Source organism: Tachyglossus aculeatus, chromosome 7 (assembly GCF_015852505.1).
Source record: "Tachyglossus aculeatus isolate mTacAcu1 chromosome 7, mTacAcu1.pri, whole genome shotgun sequence".
Classification (NCBI taxonomy): Eukaryota; Metazoa; Chordata; class Mammalia; order Monotremata; family Tachyglossidae; genus Tachyglossus; species Tachyglossus aculeatus.
This window is the reverse complement of record NC_052072.1, coordinates 44,634,527-44,651,714: the sequence shown is the minus strand read 5'-3', so window position 1 is coordinate 44,651,714 and position 17,188 is coordinate 44,634,527. Positions and strand designations below refer to the sequence as shown.

Here is a 17,188-nt window from a genome sequence, read left to right as displayed (position 1 = left end):
TTGTCAAACTCTAAACCACTGAGGCAGTGTGGTTTAGTGATTAGGAGCCTGGATCTGGGAGCCGAGAGACCTCATAGCAGTCAAGTGGTGGAGACCAGACTAGAACTTGGGTCTCTATTCCAGTCTCCACTCTTTGCCTACTATGTGAGACCATAAGCAAGTCATTTAGTCCCCGTGCCTTAGTTTCCTCATCTGTAAAATGGTGATTCAATACTTGCCCTCTCTCCTTCTAACACTGTGGGCTCCATGTGGGAGAACTTTGTCTGACCTGGTTATCCTGTATCTACCTCAGTGCTTGATACATAGAGAGTGTTTAATAACTACCATTATCAATATTGAAGATACTGGCCCCAACTCCTCGGGGCAAAACCAGTGAAAATTTCAATAAATAAACAGAACCTGAATCTGCACATTTGTGCTCTGGTGGGCTGCTCCACTGGCAGGTGTCATCTGGATTTCTTTTTTAATGATATTTGTTAAGCATTTACTATGTGCCAGGCACAGTACTAAACGCAGGGGTCGACCGAAGCAAATCTGTTCAGACACAGTCCCTGTCCCACATAAGGCACACAGTCTCAATATCCATTTTACAAATGAGGTAACTGGAGTCCAGAGAAGGGAAGTGACATACTCAAGAACACACAACAGATAAGTGGCGGAGCTGGAATTAGAACCCTGGTACTTCAAATTCCCAGGCCTGTGCTCTAGTCCATATGTTTTAAGTGGGTCAGGGACTGTATCCAACTAAACCAGCACTTAGCACATACATAATAAGCATTTAATAAACACCATCATTGTGACTATTATAAGAGAGGTGGAGAAAATGTTGTTCCATCCCCCACTCCCCAGAGAGCGAGCCTGAACCCCAGCCAGTTTTATGGCTCTGTAGGGTTGGGGCTGGGGGGTGGTGGGGAGGGAAGAAGTTTGCAGTCTGGACATTGCTATCTGTAATCAAGCTGATGTCAAGTTTCCCAGGGTGGGACTAGAAGGTTACTCCAGTATGTATGGGGCTTTCCCTTCACGCTTGGGTTTGCCTCGTTTAGTCTCAGGTCAAAAATGGATGTTTCCACTGGAAAGATCCTTTTAAAAAACACTGGCCCCATGCAGATTTAGCTTTCGGGATGTTTCTAAATGAAAGGGGCTGTGAAACTATACCATTTAAGGCAGTTTAGTACGTGAGCACCATGTGGGACAGGGACTGTGTCTGAGCTGATTATCTAGTTTTTATCCCGGTGCTTAGAACAGTGCTTGGCATAAAGTAAGTGCTTAACAAATGCCATTAAGAAAAAAAAAAGAAAGTGAGTTTTAAAAGTTGTCTCACCTTGTCTCGGAACTAAAACATTTGGCCTCCTTAGTCAACATTATTCAGGCATTTTCTCCTTTCCCCTGCTTGCACCTGCCCAACACAGTTCTCTATTGCCATTCAGTTATAGGATACCATGAAGGCAGACACTAAACTACCATCTGTGTTGTAATAATGATTGCAGTTATTAAGCACTTAAGGTGTGCAAAGCACTGTTCTAAGTGCTGGGTAGGGTACAAGGTGATCAGGTTGTCCCACATGGGGCTCACAGTCTTAATTCCCATTGTACAGATGAGGTAACTGAGGCACAGAGAAGTTAAGTGACTTTAGTAAAGGCTTGCGTCTGAGATGATGGATTGTCTGTGACTGAGAACCTGCAGGAAGGAATTGGTTATTGTGATGGAAGTTAGTGCAACACCACTGGCGCTCTCTGGTTGCAGCCAGGGCAGGGAACATGCCTGCTAATTCTGTTTTATTGTACTCTTCCAAGTGCTTAGTACAGTGCTGTACATATAGTGAGTGCTCCATAAATACCAATGATTGATTGCCAGACATTTTCTTCTGTCCAAGGGCTATAGATCAGCAGATTATCAGGGTAGTTGCCTTGGACTGCAGTTTCCACTGACCAAGTTACCTGCCTATTTTTAGGCATCCAATTGAGTCTGTCCACATTGTGAGACACCCTAGATGGCTCTTCAGTCAGAAACCTTCAATCAATCAATCATTTATTGAGCTCTTACTGTGTGCAGAACACTGCACTAGGTGCTTGGGAGAGTACAATGCGAGAGAGTTGGTAGACATGCTTCCTGCCTTCAAGCAGCGTAGTCTGGTATCAAGAAGCATTCCCCTACATCTGGCAGTTTCACCCTCCATGGTTCCTGACCACAGTAACATTAGGTCAAGCTTAGCTCTGTGTGTGTGTATTTTATGTATTTAATTAAGGGTATTTAAGAGGAAAGTTTAGTTCTGTCAAAAATATCTTAGATCTATTGACTTCTGGATCTGAGCTGGCTGTGAGAGTGAGGGATAAAACTGATTGGTCCTGGATATCACGGCCTGCAAGATTTTTTTTGGTGGGGCAAGGCAGGGCAACACTTAAAAACTGTTTTCCCATAATGTATCTTTTCCTACCCTTGATGCTTTCTTGCCTACTGCTATTAACATTTACTGCCTGTTTTCTGTGGATTTTTTCATTTCCCCCAATTATCCAAGAGAAGTTAGGATACTCTGATCTAGACTCTGAGACAAAAATAAAAGCTCTGGTTAGGTGTGTACTAGTACATCTATGTCCATATATATATATATATATATATATGTTTTAGTTTGACTGTCTTGACTCTCAAACTGTAAGCTCCGTAAGGGCAGGGCTTGCTCCTACATGATGCTTTTGTGAAATTTCCAAAGCGCTTAGTACTGCTCTAGGTTCCCAGTGAGTGTTTGATAGATTCCTGTAGTCACTGCTGTTAACTTCATGTTACAGCATTCTAGCATGATGATGATGGAGGCCGTCATTAATTCCAAGAGCAATCTATAATTATTTTTCTAGAGCAGTGGCAGGTGATTACTTTGGCCAGAGGGTCAGTTACCAGTTTGGCTAAGCTGTTGAGGGCCTCATACCCTCCACTGAAAATATAGGAGAAAGGGATTTAAAGAGAGGTGTGCCTAAAGAGAAGCAGCATAGCTCAGTGGAAAGAGCACGGGCTTTGGAGTCAGAGGTCATGGGTTCAAATCCTGGCTCCACCAGTTGTCACCTGTGTGACTTTGGGCAAGTCACTTCAGTTCTCTGGGCCTCAGTTACCTCATCTGTAAAGTGGGGATTAAGACTGGAAGCCCCCCGTGGGACAACCTGATCACCTTGTAACCTCCCCAGTGCTTAGAACAGTGCTTTACACATAGTAAGTGCTTAATAAATGCCATCATTATTATTAAAGAGAGATGTGCCTGTACCAGTTACAGAAGGATGTGAGGCTACAAGGTGAGCTCAGTCTGTTTTGAATCTCTTCCTTACTCATAAGAAGGACATCATTGATTTTCTTCCCCCATGATTCTTGGCAGTTTGTTTTGGGGTCTGTCACTTCCACTAGATTGTAAGTTTCTGGTAGGCAGGAAATGTGTCTATCAACTCTGTTTGTATTATAGTGTCCCAAGTGCTTAGTAGAGTGCCCTGCGGGTGGTAAGCACTCAATAAATACCATTGATTGATTGATTAATTGATTGTGTTTCTACCTATGGCAGCTCCCACATGCCTCTGAACCTGCTTTGGTTCCCTGCAAGAAGTGCTGCAATGGGGCCAGTGGGTGGACTTAACTGAAAGCCACTGTGATGGGCTCAGAAGCAGCAGGGCCTAATGGAAAAAGCAAAGGCCCAGGAGTCAGAGGACTTGGGTTCTAATCCCACATCTGCCACTTGCCTGCTGTGTGACCTTAGGCGAGTCACTTAACTTCTCTGTGCCTCAGTTTCCTCATATATTAAATGGAGATTAAATACCCTGTAGCTGGAGAATATGTCTACCAACTCTGTGTATCGTACTCTCTCAAGTGCTTAGTGCAGTGCTCTGTATACAGTAAGTGCTCAGTATATGCCACTGATGAATTGATTGTTCACCCTCCTTCTTGAACTGTGAGCCCTTTATGGGACAGGGATTGTGTCCCACGTGATTATCTTGTATCTATCTCAGCATTTAGTTCAGTACTTGGCACATGGTACATGCTTAATAAATATCACACACACAAAAATTTAGAACCCTCTGCAGGGCAGAAACACAGCCCCTTCTGCCACAGGCCAGTGTGAATCACAGAGCAGCCTGGATCCAATTTGAAGGAAGTATTTTGCCCATCCTAATCTAGAGGATTTTTCCAGGGAAATGTCCATTTTTGACCTGAGTCGACAAGTCAAATCCCAGTTTGGAAAGCCTCCTGCACACCAGTGTATTCTGTAGTTCTGCACTAGGGCAAGGAAACTAGACCGCATGACCAAAATGTGACTTTAAGCCCCTCCGTCAGTTAAATGGGAATTCTGATCCTAATCTCCCAAGTCTTCCAGAGGAGTTGAGGTTTGGTGCTGGGTTATCATTTGGAATTGAAGACTGCTCGAGGAATGCAAACTTTCATTGTAACCAACAGTCACAAACATTTTTAGTAACTAGTAACTTGACCTAAAGAATTTCAGCAGATTGTAAGTTTTCATTGATTCTGGCAAGATACTCTCGCCCCAGTGACATTATTTCCTTGTTTCTCTGACAGTCACATTGCCTTATTTCACCAGCCTATGGTGAATAGATGACGGTGGGCAGGGATCATCTCTACAAATTCTATATTATTATTTTCTGACAAGTATTTAGCTTAATGCTCTGCATATAGTACGCACTTCATAAATATCACTGAAGGATTGAATAATTGATGACAGCTAATGAGCATTTATCCTGCCTCTTAATAGTTACCTTGTGGGCAAGGAATCCATCTACCAACTCTGTTGAATTATACTCTCCCAAGCATTTTATATAATGTGCTGCACTAAGTGCTCAATAAATACCACTGATTGATGAATAATACTAATTATGGTATTTGTTAAGTGCTTACTATGTGCCAAGAAATGTTCTAAGCTGTGGCAGGGTAATCAGGTTGTCCCACGTGGGGTTTACACTTTTAATCCACATTTTACAGATGAGGTAACTGAGGCACAGAGAAGTTAAGTGACTTGCCCAAGGTCACACAGCAGACAAGTGGCGGAGCCGGAATTCGAACCCACGTCCTCTGACTCCCGAGCCCATGCTCTTTCCACTAAGCCAGGCTGCTTCTCTAAACATAGTGAAAGAGGCCCTAGTGAGATTTAAATCTACGACCCCTGTTTTACAAGACCAGTGCTCTAGCCCCTGAGCAGAAATACTGACTTCATAATCCATGCAATCTTGAGGTTACTTGCCTTAAGAACCAGGATAATTATTCTCCCTCTGAACTCTGTCCTTATCTTGTGGTTTGAATATTGGGCTAGTCTCTTCAAATAAATAAAGAGTGTTTACTGAATGCCCACTCTGTGCAGAGCACTGAAATAAGCACTTGGGAGAGTACAGCAAAGCAGCGTGGCTTAGTGGAAAGAGCACGGGCTTGGGAGTCAGAGGTCGTGAGTTCTAATCCCAGCTCCGCCACTTATCAGCTATGTGACTTTGGGCAAGTCACTTAACTTCTCTGTGCCTCGGTTACCTCATCTGTAAAACAGGGATTAAGACTGTGAGCCCTACGGGGGGCAACCTCATTGCCTTGTATCTACCCCAGTGCTTAGAACAGTGTTTGGCACATACTACGCCCTTAACAAATACTGTTATTATTATTGTCAATTTTCTCAAGGAGCAGCAATAACCCTTGCTCAAAGAGGGAATAGAGTAATGTTTCTAAAATGCCTAGAGGTTTTTTTTTAATGCGCGATATCTCTCATTTCTCTTCACGCCTGAGTAAAAACACTACAGCACAGAATGTACTGGACCTCTCCTTTTTGTTTATTATTTTTCCAGCACAAATAAAATCAGAAGCAAGTTGCTCAGCCTCTTCCCCAGCCAAATTATTTGGGCAAAAAGGAGAAAATTTCACGTTCTTCTGCAGCGTCTCAAATATGCCAAACTCGACTACCTTGAACTGGTACAAATACTATAACAACCGCAAAGACAAATTCGCAGAACTGAAGAAGGAAGACGATAAGTACCACGAGGGGAGGCATCATGTGAGCAAGTGTTCTAATTCGGTCTTTAAGATAACGATTTTGGAACTGCAGCTGAATGACACTGGGGAGTACTTTTATGAAGCCATCGAATTATCCACTTCTGCTAAGATCTGGAGGAGCAATTGTACTCTTCTCAATGTGACAGGTGGGATTTTGACAAGTGGTGTTGGTAGCAGAAATAACCATTTAGAGAGACCCAGGCCCTACCTTTCAGAGCATTGCCTTCAGACAGAGACAGTGTTCAAACTGTCCCTGACACGGACTCCTATGAACGGTATTATGCTGGTTACCACAGGAAAGGGAAGGGAGTGGGGGACGGGGAAGGTAATTTGCTGACTGGCCCCTCACCCATCTTCCCCTCCCTTCTGGACTAGGTCAGGCAGGTGATAGAATAAGAGGACTGGGAGTAGGGAAATGTTTATACAGAAGTCGGGACCAGCCCCTAGAAGACAGGGAAGAGGTGGGGGGTCGTGGAGAGTTAGAGAGGCCCAAAAGCCGCAATCCTCAATGGAAATGGGGGCATGGAGGCCAAATTAACATTGCCCTCCCAAGCCCCCCATTTTCGACTCTAAGCTAGGCAGGTCCACGTGTGTTAATTTTAAGTTAATGAATCCGTGGAGCTGGAGAATTTTCCAAAGTATCCCTGCTTCATTTCCTCGTTCTTCTTTCCCACTCTTTCCTCATCTTTTGGGGATGAAACTGGGGTGGGACGCTTGACACCTTCAGGATAGCATGTAATCTAGGCCTAGTTAAAGCAGTGGAAACGCGGACTCCCCGTGACTGCGTAACCGGCTTGAAACTCTGCCTCTGATTTCTTGCTCAAACCTTTAGCAAGAACTCCAGGCCCATCCACGACTCCTCCAAAAATTATCTCCGTGAAAGAGGGGAACGTCCAGGGGACCGTCATCCTGTCATCGAGCGTCGTGGCCGTGGCCCTCTTGCTGCTGTTGGGCTGGGTTCTATTTGCCATTGCCCAGAAAAGGAAAGGTAAATGCACCCTCCAGTTCTTGCCCTCCCTTCCCCACCCACCCCTTTCTACCCTCCTCCCTTCTTTTTGTCTCTAGGTGGAGCTTAATTTTTGTCCTACTCAGAGGTTGTTTAATTAGGACTCCTTAGAGACACTGGTACAAGCTTGCTGGTTATAAGCAAATGTGAATCACCCTGACAGTTGCACTCCAGAAACAGCTAGATTGATTTAGAGTACTGAGGTCCCTAACAGGACAACACTAAGGAGTTAGAAGCAGTGTGGTCTACTGGAAAGATCACGGGCTTGGGAGTCCTTTGACCTGGATCCTAGTCCCGGCTCTACCACTTGTCCGCTGTATGACCTTGGACAAGTCACTTGACTTCTCTGGGCCTCAGTTTTCTCATCTGTAAAATGGAGTTTCAATACTTGTTCTTGTTCCTACTTAGACCGCGAGCCCCATGTGGGACAGAGACTGCATCTAACTTGCGTGTCCTTTATCACCCCAGCACTTAATACAGTGCATGGCACAAAGAAAGTGCTTACAAGTATGATTAAAAAAAAGTTCTCAAACCTATTTCTTTTTCTTCTTGTGGCCATGGTGCCTCTTCTTCTGGGGCCTGGAAAGCGGGAGAAAATTGAGATAAGAATGTGAGTTTTTTCCCATGACAGTTAAAATACGGCCTCTGCTAAAGGTCTGTATAAATCTGACTTCAGTTCCTTAGGTCAGTAGGGGCAGTAGAAGAGGGCAATAATGCTGCCTGGAAGGGGAATTTAAATGTTGATAAGCTTATCTGATTTCTTGCTGAAACCTTTAGCGAGAACTCCAGGCCCATCCACGGCTCCTCCAAAAATTCCAGGACAGTCCTGGAAGTCAGTCCCTGGCCTGTCCTCAGCATTTTCTCCAAACAAACAGTGCTGGAGGGATCAGGTGCCTCAAGTTGGAAATGCTTTGATAAGTCCAGGTATGGGGTTCAAGGACATAAGTCCCAACCTTAATTAATTCTCAGGGATTTAGTGAAGGAAGCCCTAAGGGAACGCCTGTGTCAATTTTCCCCAGACACCTCTCACTGCTCCCTCTCTTCTGTCACATTCAGACACAGAATTTGAATCAAGACCCAACTGACCAGTGTTATTTGGCCTGGAATATTTACCAGGAGTCCCTGAGTCATCTGAGGAATAGACAAGGGCCAGGGCACTCCATTCCCATTATTTGAATCTTCCTCAGTGACAGGGGGACTGGACTTCTTCTGTGACTGGAATCAATCTGAAACTCCCACTCCTTGCCTGAGAACTGCTTTAGAGGACCTCTGAGTGGAGCTCTAGGGCATGGTATGATTAGAAAGCTTTTCTAGGTCCCACAAGAGACGGCGCTTCTCCTCAAGCTGCAGGACAGAATAACAGTAATGATAATAATAATTACGGCATTTGATAAGTGCTTATTATGCCCAAGCATTGCACTAATTGCTGGGGAAGGTACAAGATAATCAGGTCCCACAGGGGCTCACAGTTTAAGTAGGAGGGAGGATCACAGCACAAAATCCCCATTTTGCAGATGAACTTTTTTTTAATGGTATTTGTTAAGCACCTACCGTTTGCCAGGCACTATACTAAGGCCTGGGATAGAGACAAGCCAACCAGGTTGGAAACAGTCTATGTCTCACATAGGGCTCACAGTCTTAATCTCCTCTTCACAGATGATGTAGCTGAGGCATGGAGAAGTTAGGTGACTTGCCCAAGGTCTTGCAGCATGCAAGTGATGGAGCTAGGATTAGAACCCAGGTCCTCTGACTCCCAAGCACATGGTTTTTCCACTGGGCCATGCTGGGGATGTTTAAAATTATGGTCTCATCCACTGAGCAGCTAGTATTAATGGCCCCTTGCATATTACATAACCAAGGGCTGACGATAGGGATATTCTGTACTGGTTTGTGAGCTGAGGGGATAATTGCAGGTCAGGAGAAAGGTCTGGGAACCATCTGGCTCAACCCAGGGAAATAGTGAGGCTTATTTAAGTTGTCTTCCATGTGATACTGGTACCTCTGGGTAATCAAGAGAATGTATTCCTTCTGTTTATACCTGGAGACTGTATATGCTCTGATGGTAGATTTGCGAAAGTAGGTTTTCCTGGTGATTTTTTTTCAGTTATTCTATGAAAGTAGATTATTATTAACAACAGTGTGGTATTTGTTAAGCACGTATGTGCTAAGTGCTGGAGTAGATGCAGTATCATTAGATCAGACACCGTACCTGTCCCACATGGAGATTGCAGTCTAAGAGGAAGGGAAGGCAGGTATTCAATCCCCAATTTATAGATCAGGAAAGTGAGGAACAGTAAAGTTAATTGATTTGTTCAGAGTCACAGAGCAGGCAAGTGGCAGAGCCAGGATTAGAACTCGAGTCTCTTGTGTCCCAGGCCTGTGCTCTTTCCAGTAGGGCTTTCTTTCAAACGTAACCCTAAATCTTTACCAGCAAAACATTTGGACACTAACAAATAGTAGTCTGTGAAAAAGGGCATTGCTTTTCAACCAATTTTTTCATGTACCTCATAAAAGTAGGCAGGGGAGTTTCTATCAAAAATATCTATATGTCTGTGCCACAAAGCCTGCAAGGGCAGCTTCAACTTCAAAGCTGATGAAACCGCCCGTTCTTGCCATTCTATGTCTAGGTCAACAGGTTCCGGGCTGGGTTAGGGTGTTGGCCTCTCAGTCAGGAAACTCGAATCAGTCAACAAGTATTGAGTGCCCATGAGTTGTCTAGCTTGGAGGAAGCACAGTTGACTTTGTCTGCCCCCTCTCTGGGTCTGTATCCTGCAGTCACGCTTCTGAGAATCTGAGCTGGAGAGAGTCAAAAGCCAGTGGAGATTGGTGCCCATCTGAGCCCAGCAAGAAACCAGCCTTTCTCTGACTGGGTGAACTAGGGAAGCAGTGTGGCCAAGTGAAAAGAGTACACACCTGGGAATCTGAGGACCTGGATTCTAATCCTGGCTCTGCCACTTGCTTGCCAATTATTATTTTTGGGGGGTGTTTATTAAGAAGTGCTTACTATGTGTCTACTGTACTAAGTACTTGGGTAAGACACAAGCTAATCAGGTTGGACATAGTCCATGTCCCAAATGGGGCTTACAGTCTTACTCCCTATTTTATAGATGAAGTAACTGAAGCATAGAGAACTTCAGTGACTTGCCTTAAATCACCCAGCAGACCAGTGGGGGAGGCACAGTTAGAACCCAGGTCCTTTTGACTCACAAGCCCATGCTCTACCCACTAGGCCATGCTACCTCTCAACTTATGTGCTTTAGTTTCCTCAACTGTAAAATAGGGATACAATACCTGTTCTTCCTTCTACTTAGACTGAGAGCCCCATGTGGGACAGAGACTCTGGCTGGCCTGATTAACTTGTATCTACCCTAGTGCTTGACATATAGTATGGGGTATCTGTTTTAAGAAATATCATAATTACACTACATTTCATTACACCACAGCTGAAATGGAAATGCTCAGGTAGGTGAGTTTTCCTCCTACAGAGCTCTGGAACAGGTTATTTCCCCACTTTGTGTTTCATCTCCTACTTCCAGAGCAGAAGCTGATCAAGCTTAGATAGCCAGAGAGCAGAGCAATCAATTCTTCTTAAATTGCTTTGAAAGAACCTTGGCCTCTCTAGAGAGTACAATTACCTCTACACCGTGTGCTGTTTGTGCACTCTGTTGCCTCGGTTCTTCTGTGTTCACCTCGCTCATGCTAACCCTGGAGAGTGACTCTGTTTTACCACTCCATCAGATAATGTCTGGTTGGGGTTTTTTATTTTCTTCATTAAGGTAAAGCCTCTAATTACATAGTCACCACAGGTAGCCCATGAAGCATCTGCATCTTACAAATTTCAAATATTCACCCACTTATTTTAACCTCCTCAATCCTGACCTATGGTGAGAGACACACACACACACACACACACACACACAGAGAGAGAGAGAGAGAGAGAGAGACTACTGAGTTCATTAACTGTAGCTTGTCCCTGATGAAATCTCTGTGCAACTCTCCTCTCTTATGCAATTCCATTCTCTTGTGTGATTCTGTCTTGTGCACTGAGTTCTTCCCACTGATTTTCATGGTGGTATTCCACTCTTTGCCTTGTCTCTTGTTTTTCCATCTCTCAGGATAGGTTTGGAGCACATCAGAAAATAGACCTAAAGATTAATAGGGAATTATTTCAGCCCTTCTAAGATGAATCTTTAATTCCAAATATCGTCCCCGGTTCCCCTCCCCCCTGCCCCAGACCAAAGCTTAGACGGCTGTTCAAAAGAAGGAAATCTAACATAATATGAGGAATGTTTACATATTATAACCCAATTTGTCTCATTGCAGGAATCAATAAATCAGAAAATGATGATTTGACTCTGGTAAGTTTCTTTTTACTTCCTTTTAAAGTCACATCATTCATGCATGTGGCATAGGAAATATTTGTTATTGGGTCTATTATTGGGTGCAGATATGGGGATGGATGGTGATGTATCAAAATTCAACAGTGAGCAAACAATGCTTTGGCTCAACACCCATGCCATTGCTTTCAAGGGTGTATCTTCTCAAAAAAAATGCCAAGCCTCTTCATTTATGTAGCCTGACAGATTAGAACATGTCATCAGCGTTACATATGATCTAATGACTACCCCAATGAAGCGCAGAATTCAGTTGCTGGTCAGACAAATTAGTCTGAGGGTACTGACCTATGCTTTGGGGTTTAAATGTAAATATACCTGTTTACATGGTGTGTGTTGACAGAGTGCCTGCTAGCTCACAGCACTTTCATAAATCAGTGGTATTTATTGAGTGCTTACTGTGTGCAAAGCATTGTTCTAAGAACTAGGGAGAGTACAATGTAACAGAGATGGTAGACACATCCCCCGCCCATAATGAGCTAGCACTTCTTGACTAATGAACACAAGCAAAGTGCTTTCAGACGATAATTTAATCTCACGCTGGTTTTATGAACAAGGGAGAGGTAGCATCATGAGCAAGAGGCTGTAGTCAAAGCCTTGGAGTCTGGCCAGTTGGAATCTATTCCAAAAGACTACCATGGATTTATGGTGGGTGTTTGGATAGGCCCTTTCCTTTCCTGGGTTTCATTCTGTCTTTGAGCTAATTGGAGGAAGGGTCATGTAACTTTAGTGATTTAGTTGGAGTTGGGCCTGCTTCATAAGAGGGTATGGTGGAAGTCCAGAGACGGGGAGAAGTGTGGCCAGGGCTGAAGGGGTTAACACTCTGGTTATTCCACCCGCAACACGTTTTCTCTTTTCTTCAAGAAGGAAGAGCCGACATCCAGGCCGGTGTTTACAGTGGACTATGGTGAGCTCGAGTTCCAGAGAGGAGAGAAGGCTCCAAAGACAGTTGGAACATGCACGTCGGAGCAGACCGAATACGCCACCATCATCTTTCTACCAGAAAAACCCGTGGCCCAGAATGGTCTCCAGATAAAGAAATAAGAACGTGTAGGTTGTAGAGCACCACTTGTTCAGGAGGCCAGGGTCCCAGTAGATCATTCTCCATCTGCTGGACCCCTCTAGCTAGCCTTCTTACCTTCTCCTTTACCATCCTCAGCCCTTGCCCTTTTGTTCTTATAGAGAAGTATCTGTCTCTATGAACTGATCTGGGTTCTCTCCGGATGTGGACCCCTTCACACCGATCCACGTCTGTCTCAGAACTGCATGTCGTTCAAATATTTTTCTTTCTTCTAGTCAGTAAATCACTATTTTAGGCCGTTGCTGGAAATTTGCATTGAGAAGGGTGGACAGGTTGGGGCTCACAGTTTTTTTCTACCCCCCGGGGACCTGAGGATTATGACTCAAGTCTTTGGTTTGCTCCCGGTTGGAATTTGCAAGAGGAATTGTACTCTGTTTCCAAGAGAAAGAGATGTGCGTTGTTCCCAGTGAGCTTGGGAGCAGCATCTTTGATGGCTTGACAAAACTGAGCTTGGAAATGGGGTTAGTTATAGAGGTTCTGGGTTTTTTTTTGTTGCTGTTTTTTTAAGAATGGGTGATACCGGAGATTCCTTGAGAGGGATACAGCCCAGGGAACAAATCCAAAACTCCAGGGAGCTGCCCTGTTGTTAATACTATGAGGGCAGTGTTAGTGTTTTTGGCATATTTGCCATCCGTGTCATGTCACTAGAACTGATGCAGTCTTGTGTGGAAAATATAGTGCAAAATCTGTGAGCAATGATGGTGCTGGTGAAAGTGAAAATCACAATGCTGACTGCAGACAGGAGATAAGTAGACAGGGTGCCTTGTAAGCTTTCTCTTTTCACCTGCCACAATTTTGTTCATTTAAATCAGACCCCTGCTCTGAACAGAGTGAAAGTGGAAGGTCGTGCAGGGGGGCTTATTCCCCCTGCAACTTGGTTAGAATGTCTCAGCTTTGAGTCGCATTTCTCCCAGCCCTGCCTCTTACCACCTTTCCCAGCCCCTCGATTCCAAGACGAACCATCTTCTGGGGCAACTGCAGTCAGTGGTAGGCGGAAACTCAACACTGCTCTGTGCAGAAACCATTAGATCCTTGTCTGTTGTCCCTCTGCTCCTAGGGCTCCCGTCGGCTCTGCTGTTTCCAAAGAGGAGTTTGGCAGGGTGTGAGGCTAGTGGAGTGGCTGTGAGAGGGGATAGGCCTTTTAATTTAAAGACTGCTATTTGACTTTTCCTTGGGGTGTGACCTTGGATCCACCCTGATTCATTTGGGAGCAGCTGGTTGCACTGTCGGTATCCTTAAGTTAAAAACCAATTGTAAGGGAAGTTTTAAATCCTTGGTCTTGTGTATTTCAAGATCCAGACCAGGTTTTGTTGATCCTGTAAGATTTCAGACTTTTGTATATAAATTGCATTTTAATTTAAGAATATAAATGGTAAATATACTGTAATATTTCTAGGCATATTGCATGTTTGCACTATATGTGAAACAGATATAAATAGGTGGACAAATAGTAATGGAAAACAAGCTCAGCTGATTTCTGTGGGTTGTGTTGCTAGGAATTGTGTCAATCCCAGAAATTCTCTGGAGGGCAGAAGTCCCTGAGATAGTTCATTGAATATCTATGGAAACCACATAGGACTCTGATGCCCTATTCCCATTTGCTCATTTTATACTGTTAATAAAAAAAAATTACAAAAATCTACCAATAAATGTGTGTCTGAATGAAAAGAGGGAAAAAGGAAGGAGGAGATGGTTAGAAAATACCAGCAAGGTATTAATCCTTGGGCCCAGTGGGTACAGCAAGGGCTTGGAAATCAGAAGGAAGGACCTGGGTTCCAATTCCAACTCTGCCACATGTCTGCTGTGTGACTTTGGTTAAGTCACTTAACCTCTCTGTGCCTCAGTTATCTCAGATGTAAAATGGGGATTAAGACTGTGAGCCCCAAGTGAGACAGGGACTGTGCCCATCCTGATTATTTTGTATCTACCCCAAGGTTTAGTAGAGTGCTTGGCACATAACTAGCACTAAAATACCATAAAACAACAACAAAACCTTCCTCAATAATAATAATGACATTGTTAAGCACTTAATATGTGCAAAGCACTGTTCTAAGCGCTGGGATATTACTCTTGAGTGTTTGGAATGTGTGCTGTAACAGCAAATGTTGCAAACCTGTTGAATTTGTCTGAGGTATAATCTGACCCACTGCAGACAACTAGAGTTTTTGAGGAATGTATACCAGTGAACCAAATTCACAAAAGACCACTGACTCTTTGGTTCATGTCCATCTGAGAAATTCCTTTGACCCCTTTGTGAATCACGGGTAACTTGCCCATGCCTCTAACGTCCTTTAGGAAAACCAGATGAAGAAGCAAGAGAATCGATCAATTGAGTTATTAACTTTCAATCAATCATTGGTATTTATTGAATGCTTACTGTGTGAAGGCACTGTACTAAATAGTAAGGAGAGTACAATACAATGGACTTGGTAGACATGATCCCTACCCACAGGGTAAAAAGCAACTTCTACTAGAAATTACTGTGAACTTTCCTAATAAGGAAGGGAGTGGATGGCAATCTTTGCTTTTTGTTTTGACAGAAAAGTATGCTTCCTTCCCAGATTGCTTTCAGTCAAAGTCAGAGTTTCAGCTTAAGGAAGTAGAAAAAGGTTTATCAGATCTCAAGGGTGGAATTGACTACCTGTTACATCATCCTCATTGTGGGGTACCTCATATTTGCATAACACTTTATACTTGCTTATAGAAATGTGGATTGGAATCATCAGTATCCTTCTCCCCCTTTTATCAGTTTAACAAAAGAGGAAGATAGTGATGGTAAGATCCTTCTGCTGTAATGCCAGGATAAGAAACCTTCTCTCCTTAACCCTTACTCCACCAGTCTGCCTTTTGAGCCAGGGCACTAATGTGCTATTGATCTCTCTATACTTGGCAGACCACTCTAAATAAATTATTCTGTGGGTGAACCATCAGGTATTGGTATTCCAAATGGACTTCAAGGAACAAAATGGGTCTGAGGGATAAAATTGAGATGATAGATTAAAAAACTACATGCATCAATAGTCCAAGCACCAATCCCATGTTGTTTTTTCAGGCTACCAGCAGGTTGGGTTTTTTTTTTTTTTATCACTGGGTATTGAAATAAACCGACAAATGTTTCTGCCCTGGGGAAGAAAGGTAGTCAGAACTGAACCCTCCTGAGTCCCAAGACAAGAACCAGCGGTTTCCCTCTGAAGGCTGAATAAGGCAGATTTTGCATGGACGGTGTTGTTCTTTGCAAATAGAAAGCAGCATCTCCGTGGTGTCAAGATAAGGGGTGTGAGTGTTGAAGTGGTAACAGAGTCAGCAGTTTGTTTTTTTCATTTTCCTGTAAAATACATCTCGTTTGAGATAGAGTCTTGCCACTGGTTCATTTTTTCCACTCTTGAACTGAAAAAAAATCAAATATTAGTTATCATTAGACCCTTGATCACAATTACCACTGTGTAGCTGAATGAACACATACTCACATCTTAACTTTCTATACTTGCATTCATCAAAGCATTTCTTCAGGGGTGCGGATTTTGAGTTGCAGGGTGATGGTGGTTTTTACAGGGACCAAGACAAGTGCTGGTAAAGAACAGGATATGTGGTAAACTTGTGGCACTTTTAAATGCCCAATTCAGCACTTTTCCTTGGTTCAGATGACTCTGTTCTTACAAAAAGAGGAAACTGAGACACACCTGGGGTGTATGTGTGTGTGTGTGTGTGTGTGACTTCTGGATGGGAACCAACTGGTTCCACTTTTGGGGATGGAGTTGGCATGGATCATTGGGATCCATAGGCAACTTGCTGAAAGGATGAGGAGAGATGTACAGAGGACAAAGAGCCTAACTAATCCACATGCAGCATCCGATTGGGTTACCAACTCCAATATGTTATAATAATAATAATAATAATGACATTTATTAAGTGCTTACTATGTACAAAGCACTGTTCTAAGCGCTGGGGAGGTTACAATGTGATCAGGTTGTACCACTGGGGGCTCACAGTCTTAATCCCCATTTTACAGATGAGGTAACTGAGGTCCAGAGAAGTTAAGTGACTTGCCCAGAGTCACACAGCTGACAATTAGCAGAGCCAGAATTTGAACCCATGACCTCTGACTCTAAAGCCTGTGTTCTTTCCACTGAGCCACACTGCTTCTCTAACTTTCTCAAGCAGTTAGTACAGTTCCCTGCACACAGTAAGTGCTCAATAAATACCACTGATTGATTGAGTTGACTGACAAAGTGTTTTTTTGATTAAAAAAGAAATGATGAGAATTCTCCAGCAGGTCCCAAAATGTTTACCACCTCCACATTGGGCATGCCATTTTATATCACCAACATTTCCACCTCCCCTTTCCTAGCATTTTCTCACCCCTCATGCCAACAACTATCTAGAGATGTGGAGCCTATTGAAAAGGATTGGGAATAATGTAAATACAGACGGAAGTCAGAATCGTTGGGGTTTTCCAAGTGACTTCCATCTACACTGTTAGGTATTAACAATACCATTCATTTTGGAGAGGTGCCACTATCACAGCTTCAGCAACTAAATACAAGCAAAGAGTAAGGGTTTTTTTTTTTCAAAAGTATCTCCAAATTGGTTCCACAAGGCACATAGAGATGATGCTTCCCTGCCCAAGCTGGACAAAACTTTCTTTAGTTGGGATGGAAATGTGAGAAAAGTTTCCATTTCCATCAACCTTTC

General features: G+C 43.5%; 1 protein-coding gene across 1 annotated transcript in view; it reads left to right on the top strand.

Annotated features, from left to right (window-relative positions):
• PDCD1 (programmed cell death 1) overlaps positions 1–14,059 on the top strand; it is a 34,791-nt gene extending 20,732 nt beyond the window's left edge. Inside the window, 4 exon segments of the mRNA XM_038748789.1 lie at positions 5,811–6,161; positions 6,848–7,003; positions 11,345–11,379; positions 12,280–14,059. Coding sequence (XP_038604717.1) covers positions 5,811–6,161; positions 6,848–7,003; positions 11,345–11,379; positions 12,280–12,459 — 722 coding nt within the window. The 3' untranslated portion in view covers positions 12,460–14,059.
• Positions 14,060–17,188: the final 3,129 nt, after the last annotated feature.